The following is a 21,197-nucleotide window of genomic DNA, read 5'->3' on the forward strand; positions in this document are numbered from 1 at the left end:
AGAGGACCGCGGCGCACGGGTTTAGGAGACGCTACCTGCTCCAGACGCCCGCAGAGATCGAGAAGGCCTGGAGGCGAAGCGCCCCAAACCCGCGAGAAGCAAGGACGGGAACGGGAAGGCGCTGCTGTTTCAGGGAAAGGACCGCCAGTGAGGGGCAGGCCCGGGCCCGTCCGTGTTCTGGGCGGTTCCGGCTCCCCGCGACTCTTCCCCGGTGCCGCGTGGGCACGTCTGTAAACTGAAACACGCGACGTATGTTCCACCGGCCAAAGGCGCATTTCTCGACCTTAGCTCGACGTTGGAGGTTGGTCCCTTGTTTCTCTGAGACAAGAGGGGACAAGCGGTGAGCGGTCTCCTGCAGAGCACAAGACAGCGCCTCGCCCGACTTCCCACGTGCGTTACCGCCGGACCGCGGACAGACGGACGGACGGCCGCGCGCCCGAGGTCACTCGCCCCCCGCCTGGGCGTGCCCGCTGGCCACGGCCCTCCTGCTCACGGTCACCAGGGAAAAAAAGAGTCCGCACACGACACAGCTGCTTTGGGCAGACGTGGAGTTTATTCGCTGCGGTTCCTTGGCGCTCGTTTCCAATGCCAAAACAAAACAAAACAAAACAAAGAAACAAAAATACAAACGAAAGACAACTGGGATAATAATTATAAGTTTTTGGAAACCCTGTCGACAACTTTCAGTCATTTCTTTATATTTTATATTTTGACAAAACTTTTCTTTTTTTTTAAACAAATACAAAATAATCTAAAAGGAGAAAAACTATACACGGATTATGTACACCTCTGATAAATAGACGAATACTGACGCAGGGGCCTCTCTGCTATCTGCCAGAACCGGGGCACGGGACCCGGCCGGCCGCGGGCATCCAGCCCAGACCCCCTTCCGCCGCCCTCACGAGCCCCGGTAGGACCTGTATGAAGTGGGGGGCCCCAGAGGGTACCCCGCCCAGCACCCCCTTCGTGCCCTTTTACGGAAGCGATTTCCACCGAACGGTGCCGGCGGAGCTGGGGTGGCGCGGCCCAAGGAGACCGCCAGCTCCTCTTCCGTGAGGCAGCGTGTGCACCGCCTGGTCCCCGGCCGCTTGGGGGCGCCGGGATGGCCCGGGCCAGGCGCCATCCAGCCCGGACGAGCGGCAGGAGCGGCCCCGAGAGTCCCTGAGAGAACAGCAGGACGACTGCCTTTCGTGGCTCCCTTCACACCGTTAAGTTAGGAGGGGCGAGGCCAGCTCCAGTTGAGGCCGGCCTCATCACCCCTCGCCCCACCTGCCTCTTGGGGGACCCCCCCCCCCAATATGCGCCCAGGGCGGGGCCGGCTTTGAGGCAGAGGAGCCAAAGACCTAAGGTGATCGGGGAAGACCCCCGTCCTCTAAAACGAGGAGGAAGGTCTGGGGGACGGGGAGCCACCAAGTCAGAAGCAGATCAGCCGGAACCTCGCTGGGGTCACCGTCCTCACAGTTTTGGTTACTGGGTATTTAGCTCAAGGAAAAGGCTGACCTTGCATCTTAAAGCCCAACAAGAAGGATTTGGAAAGAGAGAAGATGAGCGGCCGGGACCCTCTCCTCCCCTCGGCGCCCCCGGCACTTGGAAGGGAGATGCGGGCCGCCGCAGGCCGCGGGGCACGGAGTCCCGGCCGGGTCGGAGCCCTCGTGGCACCCGCCAGCCGCCCGGGGACCTGCCGCCCCGGAGAGGCCACCACGCCGGGCAGAACGCCGTGCAAAGGCGCTTTGTCTTTCTCTTTCTTTTAAAGCACAAAAATATATCTTTATAGTACGTGGCTTGTCTTCCGTTCCACTTTTTTCTCAGCATATACTAATATATCGGCACGTGTATTTTCGGTGCACGGTTGAAGGCTTCTTCACAGGGAGATAACCGAGAGGTAACCGCTTGGCTTCGAGCTCCGCTGTCAGACCTGCCGAGCGAGAGACCTGAAGGGGGCGGGTTTGCCGACGGGCGGGGCTCTGTTCTTTCCGGAGAGAAAGGCTCAAGACCCCCCCCTGCCGCTCGGGCATCCCCGCCCTCCCCGCCGGTGCCACCGCCTACCCTCTCCCACTTAAAAACAGACAGCGAGAGCTGAAGCCAGTGTCCAGGAATCCGGGGTGACTCCCAGCAGGGGACGCCCCTGCTCGGCAGCCCGGCCCCGCCCGTGGGGGGACGGGAGACAGAGCCCAGGGCCTCGCACGCCTCGCACGCCGGGGGCCGCTCACTGCGCAGGCTCAGTGTCTTTTCGTGGAGGAGACCTTCTTCTTCCGCGCCGCCAGCATCTCATAGAAAGGGTCCCTGCTGATGGCTGCTCTGGACACAGAGAGGGGACAAAAGAGACAAGACTGAGAACAGGCCCGGAGACGAGCCCAGGCTGGGGCTCCTGCAGGAGCACGGGTGCCCCCCGCCCCGCTCGACGGCCACCGCAAAGGCCAAGGCAGTGGGGCCAACCTCCACGGGGTCCACACGACGACCGAAGGGACGCGAGCTTCGAGAGAGACACACGGTGCGTGTGACGAGACGATTCTGGGGCGTTTCCTGCCTGTTTCTCCCTAGACTCACGGGCAGCACGGAACCGCGTTCCAGCCCAGGACGAGTGTGGTACCGGAGCTCCACGAAGACCGTGGGCGCCACGCTACCCAACCCGTCCATGGCAGGCAGTCTGTCCCGTGCACACCGACTCGACAGCCGCACAACTGGGCCGTCCACACCCTCCCTGGGCCCTCAGGGAGCGGCCGGCCAGGCCTGCTCCGCTCTGTGTGCACAGCCCGGTGAGGAGGGAGCCTGTGTCCCGGCCCCGCCCCGGAAACACCGCGCAGAATGGTGACGGCAGGGCCAGCCCTGCGTCACCGTCACTCCCGGCTCGCAAGCAGGTCGCGGCGCGGGCGTCCCGAAGCCTTCCGCGAGCAGACTACTTTCCACACGAGCTCGCAAGCCCCGCCGACCAGGGTGGATGACCGCGCGGCCAACTGACTGCGACCTGTTCAACCGAGGTCACGTGTCCCTGAGGAGCGTCTCCACGGCTCCTTGGGGCAGCGAGAACCGACGGTCCCCGGCACGTGTCCCGAGGGCACTCGCCACGAAGGCATCAGTTAAAGTGTCGGGAGCCACGGCGCTCAGGCTGAGGGCCGCACGGCCGCCAGGAGCGCGGCTTCTGGAGTCGCGGGCTCAGTCCGAGCACCAGCACCACCCCGGTGGCTCTGGACACTGGGATGGGCCTTGCTGTGTGCCTCAGTGTCCTCATCTGGAAAACGGGATGCCTCTACTCCCCAGGCTGCGGTGAAGGGTAAGGAGACGGCGTCCAGAGAGCACGAACAGTGTGAACCCTGCACCGGAGACGAGGCGGTGCTGGGCAGAGTGGCCCCGGGGAGGGCCTGTGTGCACGCTCCCTGAAGGGCGGAACAGTAGGCCTGACTTTGCACAACGCCCAGCTTCCCCGGCTGCAGTGCAGACTATCCGAAAGAGCAGCGCGGGGGAGGGCCGTGAGCTGCCACGGAACAAAACACGCTCCGATGCCCCCGTGATCACACAAGGGGTCCACAGCCCGTGGGCCACGCACACACGGGGGCGTGGGAAAACTGCAGAGGGCGCCTCAGACTGGCGAATCAGCTATCAGGACGACCGTCCATTCGGCTGAGGGAGTGAGTTGTATCCCTCACCTCGAACCATATACTAAAAATAAGTTCCATAAGGATTAAAGAATTAAGTGCTTTTTGTAAGATGTACGGTGAAAACAGAGCGCGGGATACGTGGACGAGGGCCACTCACTGCCCAGGACGCCCAGGGCACGGTGACTCCTCTGCCCAGACCTCAGTGGAGGGCGTTTAAGTATTTCTTTAAATGCTGGTCTCGGGGCGCCTGAGTGGCTCAGTCGGTTAAGTGTCCGACTTCAGCTCAGGTCACGATCTCGCGGTCCGTGAGTTCGAGCCCCGCGTCAGGCTCTGGGCTGATGGCTCAGAGCCTGGAGCCTGTTTCCGATTCTGTGTCTCCCTCTCTCTCTGCCCCTCCCCCGTTCATGCTCTGTCTCTCTCTGTCCCAAAAATAAATAAATGTTGAAATAAATGCTGGTCTCACGTGTACCATCTAGTGACCCAGCCCTTCCCTGGGGCACCCCGTGCTCGCCACAAGCGGAGGGCTCTGTCTCGTTTCTGGTGGTGACGACCGAGCGTCCACAGGGACACTGGAGCCTCGTCCGCTGGGCGAGGGTCACACAGGGCCCCTGCAGAGGCCACACATCGAGGGGCGGGGGGGAGAAGCTACCAGGGCCCGGGGCGCGCTGAGCATGCCCACCACAGGACCCGGTCTTACCCCCAGACGTCCCGGGAGCCTTCCCCATCACTCCGAAGGGGTGGGAGGCGTGCCCAGTCACCAGGGAGCCCGCCATTCACCGCCGTGCCGTGGGGAAGCCGAGGTCTGGCAGGAGGGCAGGCGGCGCGCCCAGGAAGGCCTTCCGGGCCGACTCTGGGTGAGTCTGTCCTCTGCCCCGCCTTCACTCACCCGTTTGCTGTTTCACCCTGGCCCTGCCACCAAAGCAGACTCCAAGCTACAGTGCTCCCCCCTCAGGAGCAGGCTGTGGCCCGGGCGGGAGAGCGCCCGTCACAGAGGCCGTGCGGGGCTGCAGGGCCTCAGGTCACCTGGTCAGGGCCGCCCCCCTGGACTCCGGGGGAGTCACAGAGCCCAGTAACGGGCAGACTAAGGAAAGGGCCGGTGACGTCTGGCGGACCAAGCACCCGACTGGGAGAGCAAGGACGCGCTCTCAGAGGGAGCAGCCACACCGCACACGCGGGCACGATGGCCGTCTGGACAGGTCCCACAGAGGTCCCAGGGAAGGAGGAGGCGGCTCGCCACATGCGGACAGCCCTCGCCGCCGTCACCCCCGCACCGTGCCACTCAGCCAGGCGGGCAGAGCCGAGCCCGGGGCCGCTGCTGTCTGTACCTCCGTAACCCTGACAACCCTGTTCCCTCCCCACAGCGCAGCCGTGAACGGTGCGAGTCGGTCTTGGGACCCTGGGTCGCACCCATGTGACTCTGGGCAAATTACACGACCTCCACGGTCCTCAGTTTCCTCCCCTGTAAACGGGACAACGTACCACCGAGAGAGACTCACGAAACGTGATGATATTTTATCTCCACTGAGCTGCCGTCCTGAAAACGAGACCTGCTTCCTACGACGTGGGAGACCAGCTGGACAAATGGCACCTGTGCCTGTCAGCCCGGTCACCCGCCCCCTCCTCGGGTCTACGAGGTGCACTTTGGGAAGCCTCGGTTTAAGGTGCTCTCTTAAACACACTGTCGTGGTCAAGCAGCTCAAGACCCACTGAGGGGCACCTGGGTGGCTTAGTCGGTTAAGCAGCCGACTTTGGCTCAGGTCATGATCTCACGGTTCGTGAGTTCGAGCCCCGCGTCGCGCTCTGTGCCGACAGCTCAGAGCCTGAAGCCTGTTTCGGATTCTGTGTCTCCCTCTCTCTCTGGCCCTCCCCCGTTCATGCTCTGTCTCTCTCTGTCTCAAAAATAAAATAAACGTTAAAAAAAATAAAAAATAAAATAAAGACCCACTGAAAAGCAGCCTGGGAATTCCAGCTCTCACACAGGACCCAGGACAGAGGCGGGCGGCACTCAACAGCCGCAGCAATAAAGCATTTGAGAGGGGCACCTGGGTGACTCGGGAGCCCGAGCGTCCGACTCTTGACTTTGGCTCAGGTTATGATCCCAGGGTCGCGGGACCGGGCCCCGTGTTGGGCTCCTCACTGAGCATGGGCCCTGCTTAGGATCCTCTCCCTCTCTCTGTGTCTCTCTCTCTCTCCCCACACCCCCCCCACCACTTGTACTCTTGTTCTAAAAAAAAAAAAAAAAAAATTAAAATTTGAAAAGTAAATATCTGACAGAGGTGAGAGCCCTTGTCAGGTGAAAGCAGGTCTATTTTTCAGATGCCACCTACTTGATGCATTTAATCCACTCGTCCTTCTCCTCGGGCGTCGGGGCTGAGATGCGGTAGACCGTGTGGTTCCCTTCCACCACCCGCCCATCGGCCTCGGTCTTACAGGCCTTGATTACTTGGTCTTTGTTGTCGGGGATGTAGAGCTCGAAGCAGTTCTGAGAATCAGAGAAGAGAGGGACAGAGCGACAAAGATCTGAGAGAGCTGCCCACCGACACAGAAACAACGTTACTTTACTCCTCAAAAGACCGTCCCGACCTCCGTAAAATATAGGCAGTGCGGATTTCCCTACGGGGAAGAGGAGCCTAGAGGCAGAAATCTGAAGAACGTAGGCTGCGCGTCAACAAGGCTGATAGCGAAGGTACCAGCCGGATACATACACGTCTGTCCTGCTCCCAACAAACCGGAAGCAGGGAGAGCCGGACGCCACAGGGATGCGGTTTAGCCCCCGCCCCCGCCCCCAGACGCGTCGCCGGACTCCCAAGGAGAGGGATCTGTAAGGTACCCGAGGGGCCTCCCGCGAGTGGCCCCATCATGAGCGCCTGCCACTGCCTTTTAAGCAGGGACAATTCCATCCCTCGTGTGACACTCAACAGGTGACACTAAGCCACACGGACAGAATGAAGAGGTCACTTACTGACTCCTCTTTGGTTTGAACACGGAAGAGAGTTTTAAAGGCAGGCCACGTTAGAGGAGCGACGCTACTTTTCAGTTCTAAGTGGATCTTTGCAATTTCAGTCCTTGTCAAAGGCCCGCCACACCTGTCCCTTGTGTCCCCCTGTCCCCCGAATACTCACTGGTTTTTTGGAGTCTTCCACCTCCCGGATACTCAGATTCTCTAACGGGATGATTCCCCGGGGCTCCTTATCCTGCAGAACAGAGACATGAAGTCCTTACTTCTGGCATCACAAGCACGAGCACGCATCCTACCGCATTCCTCACCCACAACTCCCCCGGCTCCTCTGCTCCTCCCCCGTGGCCTCGAGCTCACAGATCTGCTCTAGGGCCCACACCCTACGTTCTAGAATCAGAAAAGGGTCAGAAATGTACAGGTATGGGGCCCCCTGTAACCAGAGGCCTCTGCAAGGAGAACGCCCGGGGGAGGCTCCTGAAAGACTGAATGTGGCAAGAGCCCACGGGAGGCCCGCAAGCAGGGAGCACGCTGGCCGCTCCCACTCAGGAGACCACCCTGCTTCTCTGCCTGGCCCCCCGCCTCATCTCATCAGCCTGTGTTCCGGTGTCGGCAACCCCGGGAAGCCCTGGTCTCACCCCAGGTGCCCTGCTCGGTGCCCCAGATGCCAGGGGCCGAGCTGTGTGTATAGACTCACCCCCCGCCCCATCTTCCCCCTCACCAGACTACACCGTCTTCAAAGAGAAACCGCCTTCCTGACAACCCCACGGACATCTAAAAATGCACCTAAACTCCTGTCCGGAACAGGGCTACAACACCCCTGCCTGCCCTCGGCCCCAGTGGCCCCCCTCCAGCACTTCCCCTCTTGGCAAAGGCCGCCCCCCCCCCCCACACTCTCTCTCTCTCTCTCTCTCTCTGCCTGCCAGACATCTGCTGTCAACCTTCACACCTCCCTCTCCTGGATATCCAGCCAACTGACAGCCAAAGACTTCGTTCCAAGTTCAACAGTGTAGCCGGGCACCAAGCTCCTGCAGCAAATGTCCCTGAGACTCTGTGCACTCTCGATTTGCAGATCCAGGTTCCTTTTCTTTTCCAGGGCGTGACCCCACATAACACAGGGTGTCCTTGCACATGCAGATGCCAGGAATCCGGTACTGGGATCACCTTTCTCTGTCCTCCAGAACCGGCTACCTTTTCTCGAACTGGTTTAATACTTGTTTTTTTTCCAGATACTAGCTCTCTGACTGTCTCAACCTTTCCTCTACGATAGTGATTTTATTCTCGGCCGATCTGTTCTCTTTAAAGTTTTAACTTGCTAATACGTAAGTTACAAGCCTATGATTACACAGCTATATTCTAAGTACATCATCGCGATTCTCATTTGTTTTCCAGTCTGAACCTGGGTCGGGGGGTGGGGGGTGGGGTTGGACAGTTTGTGTTCCAGCCCCTTCCACAGTCTCATGAGAGCACGGAGAGCCAAGGGCAGGGCCTCCTCAGACACCTGCCGAGCTGCAGCTCTCCTTGGGGACTGCGAACGTCCAACATCAGCTTGGGGTAGATATAATGCTCGTGGACGCACACCCCCGGTGGACAGTTTTCCCAACTGAGTTTACAGCCCAGAGCCTTCCCTGACGCTGCAGAGTGAGGCCCATCTTCTCACTCTTCCCACGTCACCACTCCCTCCCCAGTGTCAGACTTTACCGCTGGCCAATCACAAGAGGGAAACAGTTCTACTGGGTTTGCTTCTCTCAGACTCAGGGCAATGGGGAGGCAGCGGGGGCTTCACAGAGATGCCCCCGCCCCCCCCCCCCCCACTACTGGATCCCGTCGCTGTTCTAGGTGATTCTGCGTGGAAGTTCTGCCCACCACGTTAACTGTGAGGCCCCCTCAGCGTCTGCAGAAACCTCCCTGCCTTCCGACGGCCTGATGCAGTGCTGGCACCGAGTGCAGGACTCCACGATGCCGCCAGTCAGCACCCCGAAGGACACAGGGTTCTAGAATCTCACTGCACCGCCACGGAGACTGAGCCGGTGCTCGGGCGTATCGTGTTCACACGCCTGTATGTGTTTCATTCTGACCCGGAGAACAATGAAAAAATCCAAACACGACTTTTAAGATGTCCTCAGTCTTGAGATCGTTGAGGAAAAAGGCAAAATCTGGGCTGGGCGGGGGATGGGAGGGGACAGAGAGGAAGGTACCACGCTGTTCAGAGTGGTCCTTTGGGGGTGAAACAGGCAGAAGATGACTGTCGTAAGTGGTTCCCTTTCGGAACGAGTGCCTGAATCACAGGCTGATACACGCTCGCCGTGTGAGAAGCTACACCCGTATGGCGTCCACAGTGAGGGAATGCCACCAAAGGAAGCCACCTGGCAGCGTGGCCAGGAACGTGCCGGGGCCGGGGCTCCTCCTAAGCTGTGCACCCGGGACTGTCATTTTCCATTTAAGTAACGCTTGTTCCGCATTTGCTACAAAAGACACTTCCTCGTCCTCACTGCCGCAGGAGGGTCAGAACAGACACCGGCTCTCCCCAACTCAGCTGCCCTGATTCATCCAAGGCACAGGTCCCGCCAGAGACGTAAGAGAGGATCGAGTTGCAGGTGGGGAGCTGGGCTGGGCCCCAGCCGACCCGCCGGGCTTTCAGGGGGCTGCATCAGAGGGAGCCTCAGAAAAGATCTTGTTTTATGATTTTTGTTCTCATAGGCTCTTATTACAAGAGACTTGAGGTGCGTGGGTGGCTCAGTCAGCCGGGCGTCCGACTTCAGCTCAGGTCACGATCTCACAGTTTGTGAGTTCGAGCCCCGCGTCGGGCTCTGTGCTGACAGCTCAGGGAAGCTGCTTCGGACTCTGTGTCTCCCTCTCTCTCTGCCCCCTCCCCCCACCCCCATGCTCTGTCTCTCTCTCAAAAATAAACAAACGTTGAAAGTTTTTTAAAAAACTTACAGGTAACACGTATTTACAGTTATTATTCCACTCCCGCTGAAAACCAACAGAACGTGCACGCTTCAAGAAAACTTCAGCTGAAAGCTGCACCAGCCCCCCCATCTCATTTCACTTTCTCCTCTCTTAGGCCTTTCGCCCCTGGACCGCCTCTGCACAAAGCAGAACATCTGAATTCTCCACAACGCCATTTCCTTCGCCTCCCTTTCGAGGAGGCCACAAACTCTTCCTTGGCACCTGACCCAAGTTCCCTCTTTCCAACCCGGCCCCGAACCCCATTTGTGACGCCGTGTGTCCTGTCAGGCTGCCGCCTGCCCCTCCGGGCTTCTCCTGCCCCGATCCCGGCGGGGGGACGCGGGCTCTGAGCCACACCACCTTGGCCGAGACGCCCAAAGCGTCTTCGGGGCCCCCGGCTCTGGGGTCCGTCCCGGCGCCCCCTCCTCTTCACCTCGGGTCCCCTCGCGCCCCCTTCCCCACGGCCGCCTCCAACCGCATCGGACTAGAGCGGCAGCGGCCACGCAGGCCGGGCCCACCCCTGGTCCCACAGCCGACGGGCAGACGCTCACCGTTGTGTATTCAAAGTAGTAAAGGCAGTTGTCGGTCAGAATAAACCAGCGCCTTTTCCAAGTCTTGACCCTGCCACCTGCAGAGCACAAAGAGACGCGTGAGGCCGGCAGGCGGGAGCGGGCTCCGTGACGCACGAAACCCTCCCCTCGAAGAGCGCGAGGGAGGAGGCAGCGGGGGCAGGCGCCGGGAGAACACGGAGGCCATGGCAAAATTCACACCCGTGACAAGACACAGAGCCAGAACAGAAGCGCCTCTCACAGAGTGAAAGTCCGTGGGAGCAAAGCAGAGCAAGCAGGTCGGGGGCCCCCGGAGAGGAGCTCGGGACGGCGGGATGAGAGCACGGCTTCGGGGAGGGATGCCCGGGCGAGGAGGACACGCAGGGCGGGCCTGACTGGGCCGGAGACGCGCCAGCAGGAGCCCACCGGCGTGGCGGGGACAGGCCAACAGAAGAGAAAGGGGGGAGAGGGGCAGCCCCGGCCCGAGCTACACTGCCAGGTCACCCGGCCCGGGGCACACGTGGACACACGTGGACGGGCTCCGCGGGAGGGGGCGGGAGGGAAGAAAGGGGGACTCAGACGTGTTAACCCCTTCAGGGGCAAATCTACAGGCTTCCTGGAACGTGGAACTCGGACTCCCGTGGTTTCGCCCTCTACCCCACCTTCCTGATCCAAGTGAGCTTCTACTCTGGCTTCCCAGCGTCTGAGGGCCGGTGTCCTACCAATGGGACCTCCCCAGAGTCCTGGACCAGCCCAGGCGCAAAAAGTGCTCAAGGACCTCCCCAGCCCGGGCTCCCCGCCTGGAGCTCCGGACACGACGGGCTGGAGGAGGGGCCGCGGGCCAGACGGGCGCTAAGAGCAGCGGCCGCGAGCGCCCAGGGGCCCCTTCACCCTCCGCGAGGTCTCGGTGAGACCGCAACGCGGGGGCCGCGATCCTACGCGGAGGGGGACACTCGGGGGCGAGGCTCAGCCGCGAGCGGTTTCAGTGAAGCCACGCGTGCGCCCCTCGCGGCCGTGAGCCGAGCCCGTCCCAACCCCGCCCGCGTCGGGCAAGGGGCGGCTTTCTGGACGCGAAGCCCACACGAGTCAGGCCAAGGCCTTCTCGCGCCGTGACACGTGTGCCGTTTTGGAAGCACTTCCTGCCGCCCCAGCAGCACGTGCTCTTGCGGAGACTCTGCCTACAGAGAACATCGCTCCCCCGCGCCTCGCAAAGGCCTCTGGGGTGCAGAGCTCTCCTGCCCCTCGCCAGAGGCAGCTGAGAGCAGCGTGCCTGTGAGGCTGTGCCGCCAGGTGCGAGGACGCTTCCCGACGGGGCGTGAGCACTGCCCGTCGTGTGACGGGCACGACGCGCCCAGCGCTGGTCCCGGCATCAAGCGGGACCGTGGGGCTTTCCGGTCCCTCTTCCGGCTCTGTGTGGGGGCCCGAACCCCGGGGAGGTTAAGGGACCCATCGCAAGGCGCCACGGTTCTAAGCGGCACAGACCCAGCTTACGAAGGGCTCTGCCGTCAGCACGCGCACGCTGCCCACCCGCGGGGGGCCCTGTGCCAGCGCCAAGCGAGGACGGACCCCCTGCGGCCGTTTGCCAGTTGAGGTGAGCCTGTGCCTCCGGTCCCTAAGGCCCTAGGGCATGAATCAGGAGAAAAACCGCAGGTGGAAATAGGACATGCATGTGGAAAATGGGAGAGGCTGGGCAGCATCGAAACAAACGAGGATGGCAAAGAAAACAAGGAATATATTTAGAACTGGAGCCGATATGTTATAAAAAGGAAGCCCCCTCCCCCACTCGAGGGCCTGAGAAATCGGCTCTTCTGCCTCGTGGGCCGTCATCCCCACGCAGGGCTCTGTACGCGGGACACCTCGACCATGCTGACTCCCACGCGCTCCCCCCACAGGACCACCCAGGGGCACTCGGGGCTTCGGAGGGCATGGAGGGGGGGTCAGATGCGGAAAGGAAGAAGGTGGAAGGAAATCCAGGAGGAAAAGCGAAGCCGGGAAAGATTCCCTCCCTGATTATGAAAGCTTGATTTCCCCTGACAATCTGCTGCATTACAGAGACCTCTGCCGTGAGGGATCACGGAGGTCCCGGGGGGACATTTCCATGTTGAAAGAAACAGACATGAAACAAGCAGACAGACCAATGCGCGCACCTAGGACAGTCCCTGTGGAACTCACAGGACCCCTCCCACCCCCGTGCCGGCCAGGCGCCCTCTTCCCTGGAGCTGACAACCCCCCAGAAGGTTCTAACGGATGTCACCGTCGGGGCTGTTCTTTCTACGTGCAGCTCTCCGCTCGAGTAACGCTGGAGCACACACTTGAGGGGCTCCTCCTCTAGGAAAAACATACTCCCCAAGTCAGCAAATGGAGAAGAGGTACCAACGACATGACTCGAGGGCCAATTTTGGGTTTTTAACAACAGTCATTGAAAAAGAGGAGGGAGAAAAACAGAACATGAAATACGGAGCCAAGGTCGTAATGCGGGTCCCCTCATCCCCAGGACTTCTGGGAGGGGCTTCTGGGTTTTGTCTTTTTTTTTTTTCCAAGTTGGCATCACTTTGAGTTTAGGAGATGCCATCTCCCTGTTTCACGCAAAGGCAAATGTCCCGAGCTGTGTCACTTACTTCCTGTCCCGGTGTGCCTTCTGCTCAGGACATACCAGAAGCACACGGCACTGGGAAGGCAGACCTCCCTCCCCTTCCTCCTCTTCTCCGCCTGAGAAATTACCGTCACTCACGGGTGCCAATTTGAATGCAACGCACATAGAATTCGCCTGGCCAGTCTTTCCAAGGCAAGATCCAGTGAATTCTCCCTCTGCGTTTATAAACCCACCCTTCGGACGTTTTCCTGCATTACTGCCGTCAGGAAAGTTTCCGTTATTCCACGGCCTGGTACCTAGCTGTCTGATGCACCGTGTGCTCGTCCTGAAAGGGAAAACGTGAACCCCCGATCCTGAGCAGTTCCCTAGGGACTGTACGGTAAGTTAGAAGCAGCATTAACACTACCACCAGCGATTAAAAAACAAAATGACCGAAAGTAACAAAATAAAACGCTGCGGCGAGTAGAGTGGCCTTGGCAGAGCGAGCGAGCAGGTTGCGGGGTGGGGTGGGGGTGGGGGGGGGGTGGGTTACATACCTCCTGGAGTTTGGGGCAAGGAAAAGGAGAGCCAAAATCATGGAAACATACAAATGAGGGAGAAAAGAAAATTAAAACAAAGAAATTAAACCCGACTCCTTAACCTTTAAGTGCAACGTATCAGTCATTCATGCCTGCCCGGGGGAGTCAAAATCGAAAATCGCTAGCGGGACACCCGCCACTGCCTGGCGCGTGAAGGGGGCAGCCGGTCCGAACCGCCACACGCCAGCCGGGGAAGGCAACGTCCGTGGCGCTACCGAAAACCGGGCCCCCACAATGCTACAGGTCGGTCCTCACAAAGCTAACGTTTATCAGTCCATCCAGAGCCTAGAGCTGAGAGAGTCTGACGATTACCCTGGGGAAAATTTACTGTCTTTCTTCAGATGCCGACCGCTTCGTGAAGCGTGTGCAAGAACGCACACACACGTTCCCATGAATACATACGTCCATGTGTGTGCACACGAGAACACGCGTTCTTACGGCTACCTGCAAACACAGACACACACACACACCGCTGCAGGCGGCCGGAGGCCCTGCCTTCCGCAGCCTGCGAGCACACGGGGGTGAGTCTAAGCGGCCACAACGAAAACACGATGCGAACGGTCGGTTCCTGGTTTGGAGGAGGTTTAGAAAAGGTAATTCGAGGACCTGAAAACAAGTCCCACGTTTCGTTAATGTTTTTTCCTTTTAAAAATACAGGATGCCTCATGAATTTACATGCCATCCTGGGGCAAGAGCCAAGATCTTCTCTGCGCTGTTCTAATTTTAGCACCTGGGCTGTCAAAGCTACCACTCAGCATTAGCACCGAAACAAATTTCACTGGAGGGGAAGTAAATCCAAGCTTGGGTGTACTTTCCAATTTCCAGTGGGTTTCCTCTTAGCTCGACCCGCCGGGCAGTAAAGACACAGAGCGGGACGGCGGCCTGTGGGGTGAGCGACTTTAGAGCCTTATCTTCAAAGGTTCTACTGGCTTTTGAACACAGGAGAAATGCTGACTCACCCGAGAGATGGTCAAGCCTCTGACCAGCGCTTTGAGGAGAATTTATAAATTAAGTCATTAGACCGAAACACAAGGACTCGGGACGTGCTTTTTAAAGGAAATAGAAACCCTACCGCTGCCTGGACTAGTCAGAAATGAAAGATTCCGTCTCAGCGGCTCCCAGAGGGGTCAGAGCAAGAGGGAAACAGCTTCTGACTTCACCGGGACCAGCGGCTGAAATGGAAGAGGGGGATCATTCTGGCAAACGCCTCCTGACGATGAGGGAACCGTACATCAAAAGGCGGAGGCACAAGAAAACGGGAACGTACGCGTTCTCTCAGGCCCAAAACACCGCCGTGACTATGTCCAGGGGCCCTCCCCCTGTTCTGGAACAATTAACGAAATAGTCACGTGTGGGCATGAATGTCACGAAAACCCTACTGCTTCTCCTTTTGGTGACTCTGCCACCTGCACACGAGGCAGGACCACAGACCTCGGCAACATGGCCTCACTTCTGGCAGAGGGGAAGATGAATACTTTTTTTTGTTCTTTTTGGGAACGGGAAAAAAAAACCGTTAGGGGGCTGATTTGGCTGGAGAGGAGGCGGGGGCGGGGGGACCACTGCCCGAGAAGGAGGAAGACCGCTGTGGGTGGCGCTGCAGCCAAGGGCTCAGGTTTGCCATGCACACTGCCTGTGGGAGCCGGATGCAGGGGGAGGTGATGATGCGCTGGGGGGGAGGGGGAAGCGGGAGCACCAGATACGCTTGGTGTGACGGCAAGTGAAGAGACGGACGCCGCTGGCCACCCTCCCGGGGACTGAGAGGGCAGAGAGACGAAGAGAGCCAGGTCCTCTGGGAACTGCCTCGCAACAAAACCTGGTCGATCACCTCCGCGGTAAGACCGTGGAGCGCGTGCCCACGGGGGCCGTGTTCACGCAGAGTGAGTCTGTCCCCAGCGGCATCTACATACCCCACGGGGGCACTGCGCTGACCGTGCGTTCGCTTCCCTTCTGGAGACAGAGCTTGCTGGGACAGTGCGAGTTCACGGCAACTTGTCTGCGCTCTCCATAGCGCCTCCTGTCACCAACCCCCACCACCCCACAGCATACGTGTGTGTGTGTGTGTGTGTGTGTGTGTGTGTGTGTGTGTGAGCGCACGCGTGCGGCCGTCCTAAGACTCTGCGTCAGGAGTCCTAACCCAGAGTGCGTTACTTACCGAGTTTCAACAGCCAGCCTTCTCGGTCTGGATTGAAGAAAGTGTGGGTGAGGTCATTCCCGTCGTCTTCTGGGATTTTAAAGGGTTCGTTTTTTATGCTCTCATACAGATTCTGGGATAAAAGAGGACACTGCATGTCTCTGGTTCTAGAAGGATCTTCCCCCCTCCCCTTTCTCTTCATTCACGCAATAAGCACGTGTTACGGGCCACACGTCTGTTAGGCACCAAGAACAGCAGAGCGTGACCAGTGCTGCCTTCGGGCGGCTCCCAGGGACAAAATAAGTAAGGTGCCTCGTGGATAATTAAGAAAGAAGGAAAGTAGCCGGACTTGCACTCGCGCTTTGAGATTCAGACTCCTAAACCACTGCCCTGTCCCCCAGCGAGCCCCCCGGCCGGCCACACTGCCCGCGCCTTCACGGAATTCACCCACTTAAGCGACAGGCCTTTCTCCTGTCCCCGTCCCTGTCTCCCGGTCAGAGCGCGCTCACCCGGAGCAGCTCCTCGGGCAGATCTCCTCCGTCGTTGATGCCGCGATTCATGGCGATGAACCTCTCCACGGTGGGCTTGTCTTTGACGTTGGGGTTGTGCAGGCTGGTGTTCAACATGATGATGGCAAACGAGAGGACGTAGCAAGTGTCTAAAGAGAAAAGCAAACAAACGATCAGAAACATCCCACCTGAGGGAACAAGAAATACCCAACGAGATCAAGAACACAAGACGTGCTCTCGAAAGAACGAGACCAATCCACACGCCCGGACGCCCTCTAACTGAAAGTTACGTACCACTAACCAAAGGGGGCGGGACACAAAACGGCGCGGCGACTGTTCAGGCCTTAAAGGGGAGTATTTTTCAGATCGCTAAAGGAGAGCGGGTACTCCGCAGACAACCCGAAAAACAGCACAACGTAGAAGAAAGAAAACACGGAACACCTACGATGCCACCACCCGGTGACAACTTATTTCCTCCATCACACGAACGAACGGACGTGCCCACCGGCGGCACGTGACTAACGTACCTCAGGACGCACCCTCCTGACGGAACTGGAATCGGAACAGACACGCTGTTTTGAATCCTGCCATTTTGCTAACCTTTAGCATCCTCTCGGGGCAATAAGACCTCTTTTTGTACCCATAATTTTTTTTAGTTCTTTTTTTCACACCGAGGCAGAGCGGACGCACAGCGTTCCAGCAGTTTCGGGCGCACGGCACGCCGCACGTTACTCCCGCCTGTCACCACAGCGGGATCACGGCGGTACTGACTGGAGTTCCTATGCTGCGCTTTCTAGTTACAAGATAAGCCTCTCGAACTTCTAGTTACAAGACAAGCCAGCCACGGAGATGAAGAACGTGACTTGTAGTGGTTGCAGCACGTGGCCTAACTCACAGACACTACGACGTAGATTCCCACCCCCTTATCCCTCCTCCCTGGACTTTTGGATCCTTCCCAACTGCTTACTATCGTAGCCAACGTCTAAATCCGCGTTCCGGGCGTGAACCTTTCGTTTTGGGAACTGTCCCGAGCCGAGGAAGGATCTCGTGCAAAATGGCGGTCAGCACCAGGGAGCGGGACTGCCCTACCTGTGGACTGGAACACGCCGTTATTGCACCGGCAGTACCGCTGGGCGAACGCCTCCATCATCCGGTCGATCTTCTGGGCCTCTCCCGGCAGCCGGAAGCTCCACAGGAACTGCCTGAGTGGTGAGGACGGGTTGGGTCACTGGGCTGCGGCCCGGGGAGACCCCCACCTTCCGCAGGTACGGCTGTTAACACTCCCCGTGGATTTGAATCCCAAGGGACGAAGGGAAACCTGCTGGCTGCTGGCTTCTGAAGCGCGCCAACTACTGACTTCCTGCTCTAAGACGGGGAATCAAAGGGTTTTCCAAGCCGAAAATTAGAAAAAAATTCACGGGGCGCCTGGGTGGCTCAGTCGCGTAAGCATCCGACTCCGGCTCCGGTCACGATCTCACAGTTCGTGGGTTCGAGCCCCACGCTGGGCTCTGCGCTGACAGCTCAGAGCCTGGAATCTGCTTCCGATTCTGTGTCTCCCTCTCTCTGTGCCCCTCCCACCTTCTGGGGCACCCTCCTCAAACACTCACCGTAACGCTTGGACGAGGTTAAGGTCAGTGAACTCGTGTAACTCCACAAACGCGTGAAGAACCTGGATATTAAACTCGTCTCTATCAAGAGAAACAAAAGAAGCGGGGGGGGGGGGGGGGGGGGGGGGGGGGCGGAAGTCAGGCACCGATTCTGAGAATCAGGCCGTCCCCAGCCAGGCAGTTTTCCATGCCGAGTGCCACGGTCCCGTGGGCTCCGCACACACGGCAAGGAAGGAGCCACGTCCCTCTGTCCCCACGACACCGCGACGCCAGCCACTCTTCCCCAGGAGAACCCTCTCGGTGCCAGTGTGGCTACCGCTGCCGTAGGACAAGACTCTCTTCAAGGGCTCAGAGCGTCCCGGAAGCCCCGACCAACCCACTCTGCCACAGGTGTCTCTCCAGGCCTTACCTCTCCCCCAGGTAGTCACCAATGGCTGTTTTGTTGAGGCCTTCCCCTTTGTACAGGAACTGGGCGAGGTCCTCGCAAGCATTCTTCAGCAGGTCGTTCTCTATCAAGAACTGAATCCCCTAGAAAAGGCAGCACAGACGCCAATGACGCTCACCCGGGAAACATCCAGAAAGGAGGCGGAAGGGCAGACAAGAGCGGGTGTGGGCACTCTGGACACACAGGGAGTGTCTAATAAGTACTCGGCGGCTGACACACGGGGTCGGGGGAGCCCAGCTGAGGAGCCACGGCCTAGCGCGGACCACGTGACGCATGCTCTACAGAAGGGCAGGGAGCTGGGACGGGCGCTGCGAACTCTACCGAGCGCCGCAGAGACCCCGTCGTAGAGCCCGAGGGCTCCGGCAGCACCTTACCTTTTTAGGGTCCATGTTAAACTTCTTCCTGCCCATGGCCACCTGCTTGTTCCTCTGCATGTTCTTCCTGAAAAACAAGCAGCATGGCCGTGTTGGTGCGCCAGGCGGTCGGGAAGTTCCGAGAGCCCGCCATCGTCCCCGCCTGCATCCATCCGCCGGCTCACAGGGATTTCTGGAAACCCTACCCAGGAAAGCGCGGGCCCACGTAGGGCTCAGCGTGGCAGGTCGGCTGGAATCCTGACCCTGACGCCACGTTCATTTGCTCCTTCTACCCCACCCGTTTCCTTTTTTTTAACGTGACTTTTAAAGAAACTTTATTAAGGTCGCGCGTACATATCATACGATAAACCCATCTTAACTGTACATTCGAACGACTTCTCGTAAGCTTACGAGGCGGTGCAACCATCACCATAACCAGCTGTAGAGCATTTTCACCACCAGCAAGGGTGCGCTGTGTGAGCTCACCGTGCGTTACCTCCCTCCGCCCGTCCCTTTGCCCACGGGACAAAGGCCCGTGGCCTGCAGGCGCCTCCCGTTGGCACCATGTGACGTCAGAGCGCAGGAAGCACTCCCACACACGCCTTCTTCTGCGCACGCGTTCATTTCCCTCGAACGAACAGCGGGGCGCTGACCTGCTGGCCACGGCACGGGCGTCAGCCTCACGTTACAAGAAAGTGCCACGCCGTCTCCCCACGGCCACGCGACTCTGTCGCCAGCGCTCGCCGACACCAGGGACCCCCGGCCCACTCTCATCTGGGCCGTCTTCTCGTTACCGATTAGCACGTGTTCCACACACACATTCTAGAGGCAGATCCTATTTCAGACACGCGTCTTGCAAATGTTTCTCCTGGTCTGTGGCTTACCTAGTCCTTTCTTTTCACAGCATCTTTAAGAGCACAAGCTTTACATTTTGACGAACCCTAATTTATCCGCTGCTTTAAAGCTACAAATTTTTGTAATGGCAGGTAAGAAGGTTATAGTCCCAAAGTGACAACGCGGGGCCTGAAAGTGATGAGCTGGCCACTTTCTGCAGAACGCGGGTTACACTAATCTCTAATGGCACCTCCCACAGCCGCTTAAAATAACAGAATCAGATGGTCTTAGGAAGCCAGACAGGGGACTTAGGCTTAGAAAAATACAGACGTGTAGTGAGTTAGAAACAGCCCCGTTATCGCATTAAGTACTTAGAAAACGGTCTGGGAACCCCATTCAAAATTAAACTCTGGAGTCACTGACGCTTCACGTGGTTAACCCGCAGACGCTCCTTGTGTGGCGCTATAATGTCCTGTCTACGCGCTCTCCTCCTTGGAAATGGTGCGGGCAGCGTTAAGCTTTTCCTTGGCACAAAGGGAAAACAGAAAGTCTAAAATGCGAACACCACGGACAACAAGGGAAGAAACGGCAGTGACCACAGTCATTTAAGGGCTATTTCAGGCTTTGGGGGCCTTCGGGGTTCCCTGGCTCCACCCCTGCACCCTGCAATGATGTGGAAAGCCCCCACGGTCAGAGCCCCCGCACTGAAGGACCCCAGGGGGTGCGTGTGCTTGCTGGGGACCGAGGACAGAAAGCGCACTTTCTCCGTCCGTGTGCCGCCAGCAGGGGCTGGACAGACTCACCTTTCTTCTGTGGACCCCAGGGTCTCGATTTCATTAGCCACGTCTGCTATCTCATCCTTCAGCCTCTACAAAACAGACAGTCCGGAATTACCAGGGGGGCCTGGCGTATCTCCTAGAGCTCCCCCCAACCAAAACAAGAGCAAATAAACCAAAACGAAATAAAGACAAACCAGAAAAAAAAAAAAAAAAAAAAAACACCTTAACGTGGAAACAGACAGTGGGAAGTTCATCTATTCGACAAATATTTATGGCGCTCCTGCCAGGAAGGAAGCGTTCCAGGGAACCAAAGGTGAGCAAGACGGCCCCCGACCTCGAGGAGCTCACGGTCTAGGACAGAACTTCTAGTCGTGTGCACTGTGCAAAACACAGCCTTCCCACTGAGACACGGCAGGCCGGATACAGCCTCTCGGAGCCCAGCAGGTGTCAGGAGACTCGGGAAGAGCTGCCTAAACGCCCAGGCTGCGGGGCCGGGGGGTGCTTGGCCCGGGCCGACACTGCCGCCAAGCGGCCAGCAGGGGGATCGTCCGTCCCACGCTCCGGCCTTTGCAAGGCAGGCAAGCAGACCCTCGGACTGGACGGGCTGGACGGGCTGGACGGGCTGGACGGGCTGGACGGGTGCGGTGAAGGGGGCTCTGAGTGAACGTCTGCTCAGACTTCCCGGCATTTATCAGTGAAACAGGAATCCGAGAATTTGCGCAGATGATCAAAGATACTGAAACCACACCGGAGCAAGTCTTTCCTCTCCACACTGGGCAGCTCTGGGGTCACAGGGTGTGTCCCCTCCCCGCCCTCCCCTCTCCCGAGCTCCCTGCCCCGAGGGCTAAAAGAGCCCAGCCAATGGCTTCTATGACTGACTTCTACAAAGCGTGGCGGTTACACCAAGGGGCTTGGAAAAACTCTGGTGAAGCAGCCATGGCTGCCTAGGCGTCTCCTAGGGACCCGCAGCCACGCTAAGTCCCGGGTGAGCAGGACCTCATTCCACCCTCACGGCAACCTATCAACGCGCGTCTTCGTTGTCAAGTTCAAAGAGCCCGGATCCTCGTGTCTGAAGTCACTCCTCCAGAAAGAGGCAGCGCCAGAACCAGACGCGGGTCCGGGCCTGACCTGAGGTCGGTGTTCCAAGCGCCTGAGCCTCACCCACACCCCACGCGGCAGCGCGGGCTCCACTTGGGGGTCACCTAGGACGGCGGACCGGCCGGGCGGGGCCTTCCCAACCCCTCGAAGAGTCCACTTTCTCACGGGCGGAGCCGAAGTGACCGTCAGTAACGAGGCTCGGCCCCGGGCCGTGGGGG

The 21,197-nt window shown here is 58.9% G+C and overlaps 1 protein-coding gene and 1 non-coding gene across 3 annotated transcripts in view; both read right to left on the reverse strand.

The window, feature by feature from the left end:
- Positions 1-531: 531 nt before the first annotated feature.
- The window catches only part of CYTH1 (cytohesin 1), a 78,878-nt gene continuing 58,212 nt past the window's right edge, over positions 532-21,197 (reverse strand). Inside the window, exons 3-13 of one of the 2 annotated variants that reach the window (XM_042917139.1) lie at positions 19,906-19,970; positions 18,290-18,356; positions 17,880-17,998; positions 17,471-17,551; positions 16,953-17,065; positions 15,864-16,012; positions 15,375-15,487; positions 10,056-10,134; positions 6,719-6,790; positions 5,924-6,078; positions 532-2,298 (exon numbers count right to left, since the gene is read on the reverse strand). In XM_042917139.1, coding sequence (XP_042773073.1) covers positions 2,220-2,298; positions 5,924-6,078; positions 6,719-6,790; positions 10,056-10,134; positions 15,375-15,487; positions 15,864-16,012; positions 16,953-17,065; positions 17,471-17,551; positions 17,880-17,998; positions 18,290-18,356; positions 19,906-19,970 — 1,092 coding nt within the window. In that variant the 3' untranslated portion in view covers positions 532-2,219. The remainder of the gene's footprint in view (positions 2,299-5,923; positions 6,079-6,718; positions 6,791-10,055; positions 10,135-15,374; positions 15,488-15,863; positions 16,013-16,952; positions 17,066-17,470; positions 17,552-17,879; positions 17,999-18,289; positions 18,357-19,905; positions 19,971-21,197) is intronic. The other variant, XM_042917138.1, reaches the window with a different exon arrangement.
- LOC122207434 lies at positions 13,871-13,972 on the reverse strand. Its single transcript, XR_006196850.1, has one exon. It is a non-coding gene; the product is annotated as a U6 spliceosomal RNA (small nuclear RNA).

The sequence above is a fragment of the Panthera leo genome, chromosome E1, assembly GCF_018350215.1.
Source record: "Panthera leo isolate Ple1 chromosome E1, P.leo_Ple1_pat1.1, whole genome shotgun sequence".
Classification (NCBI taxonomy): Eukaryota; Metazoa; Chordata; class Mammalia; order Carnivora; family Felidae; genus Panthera; species Panthera leo.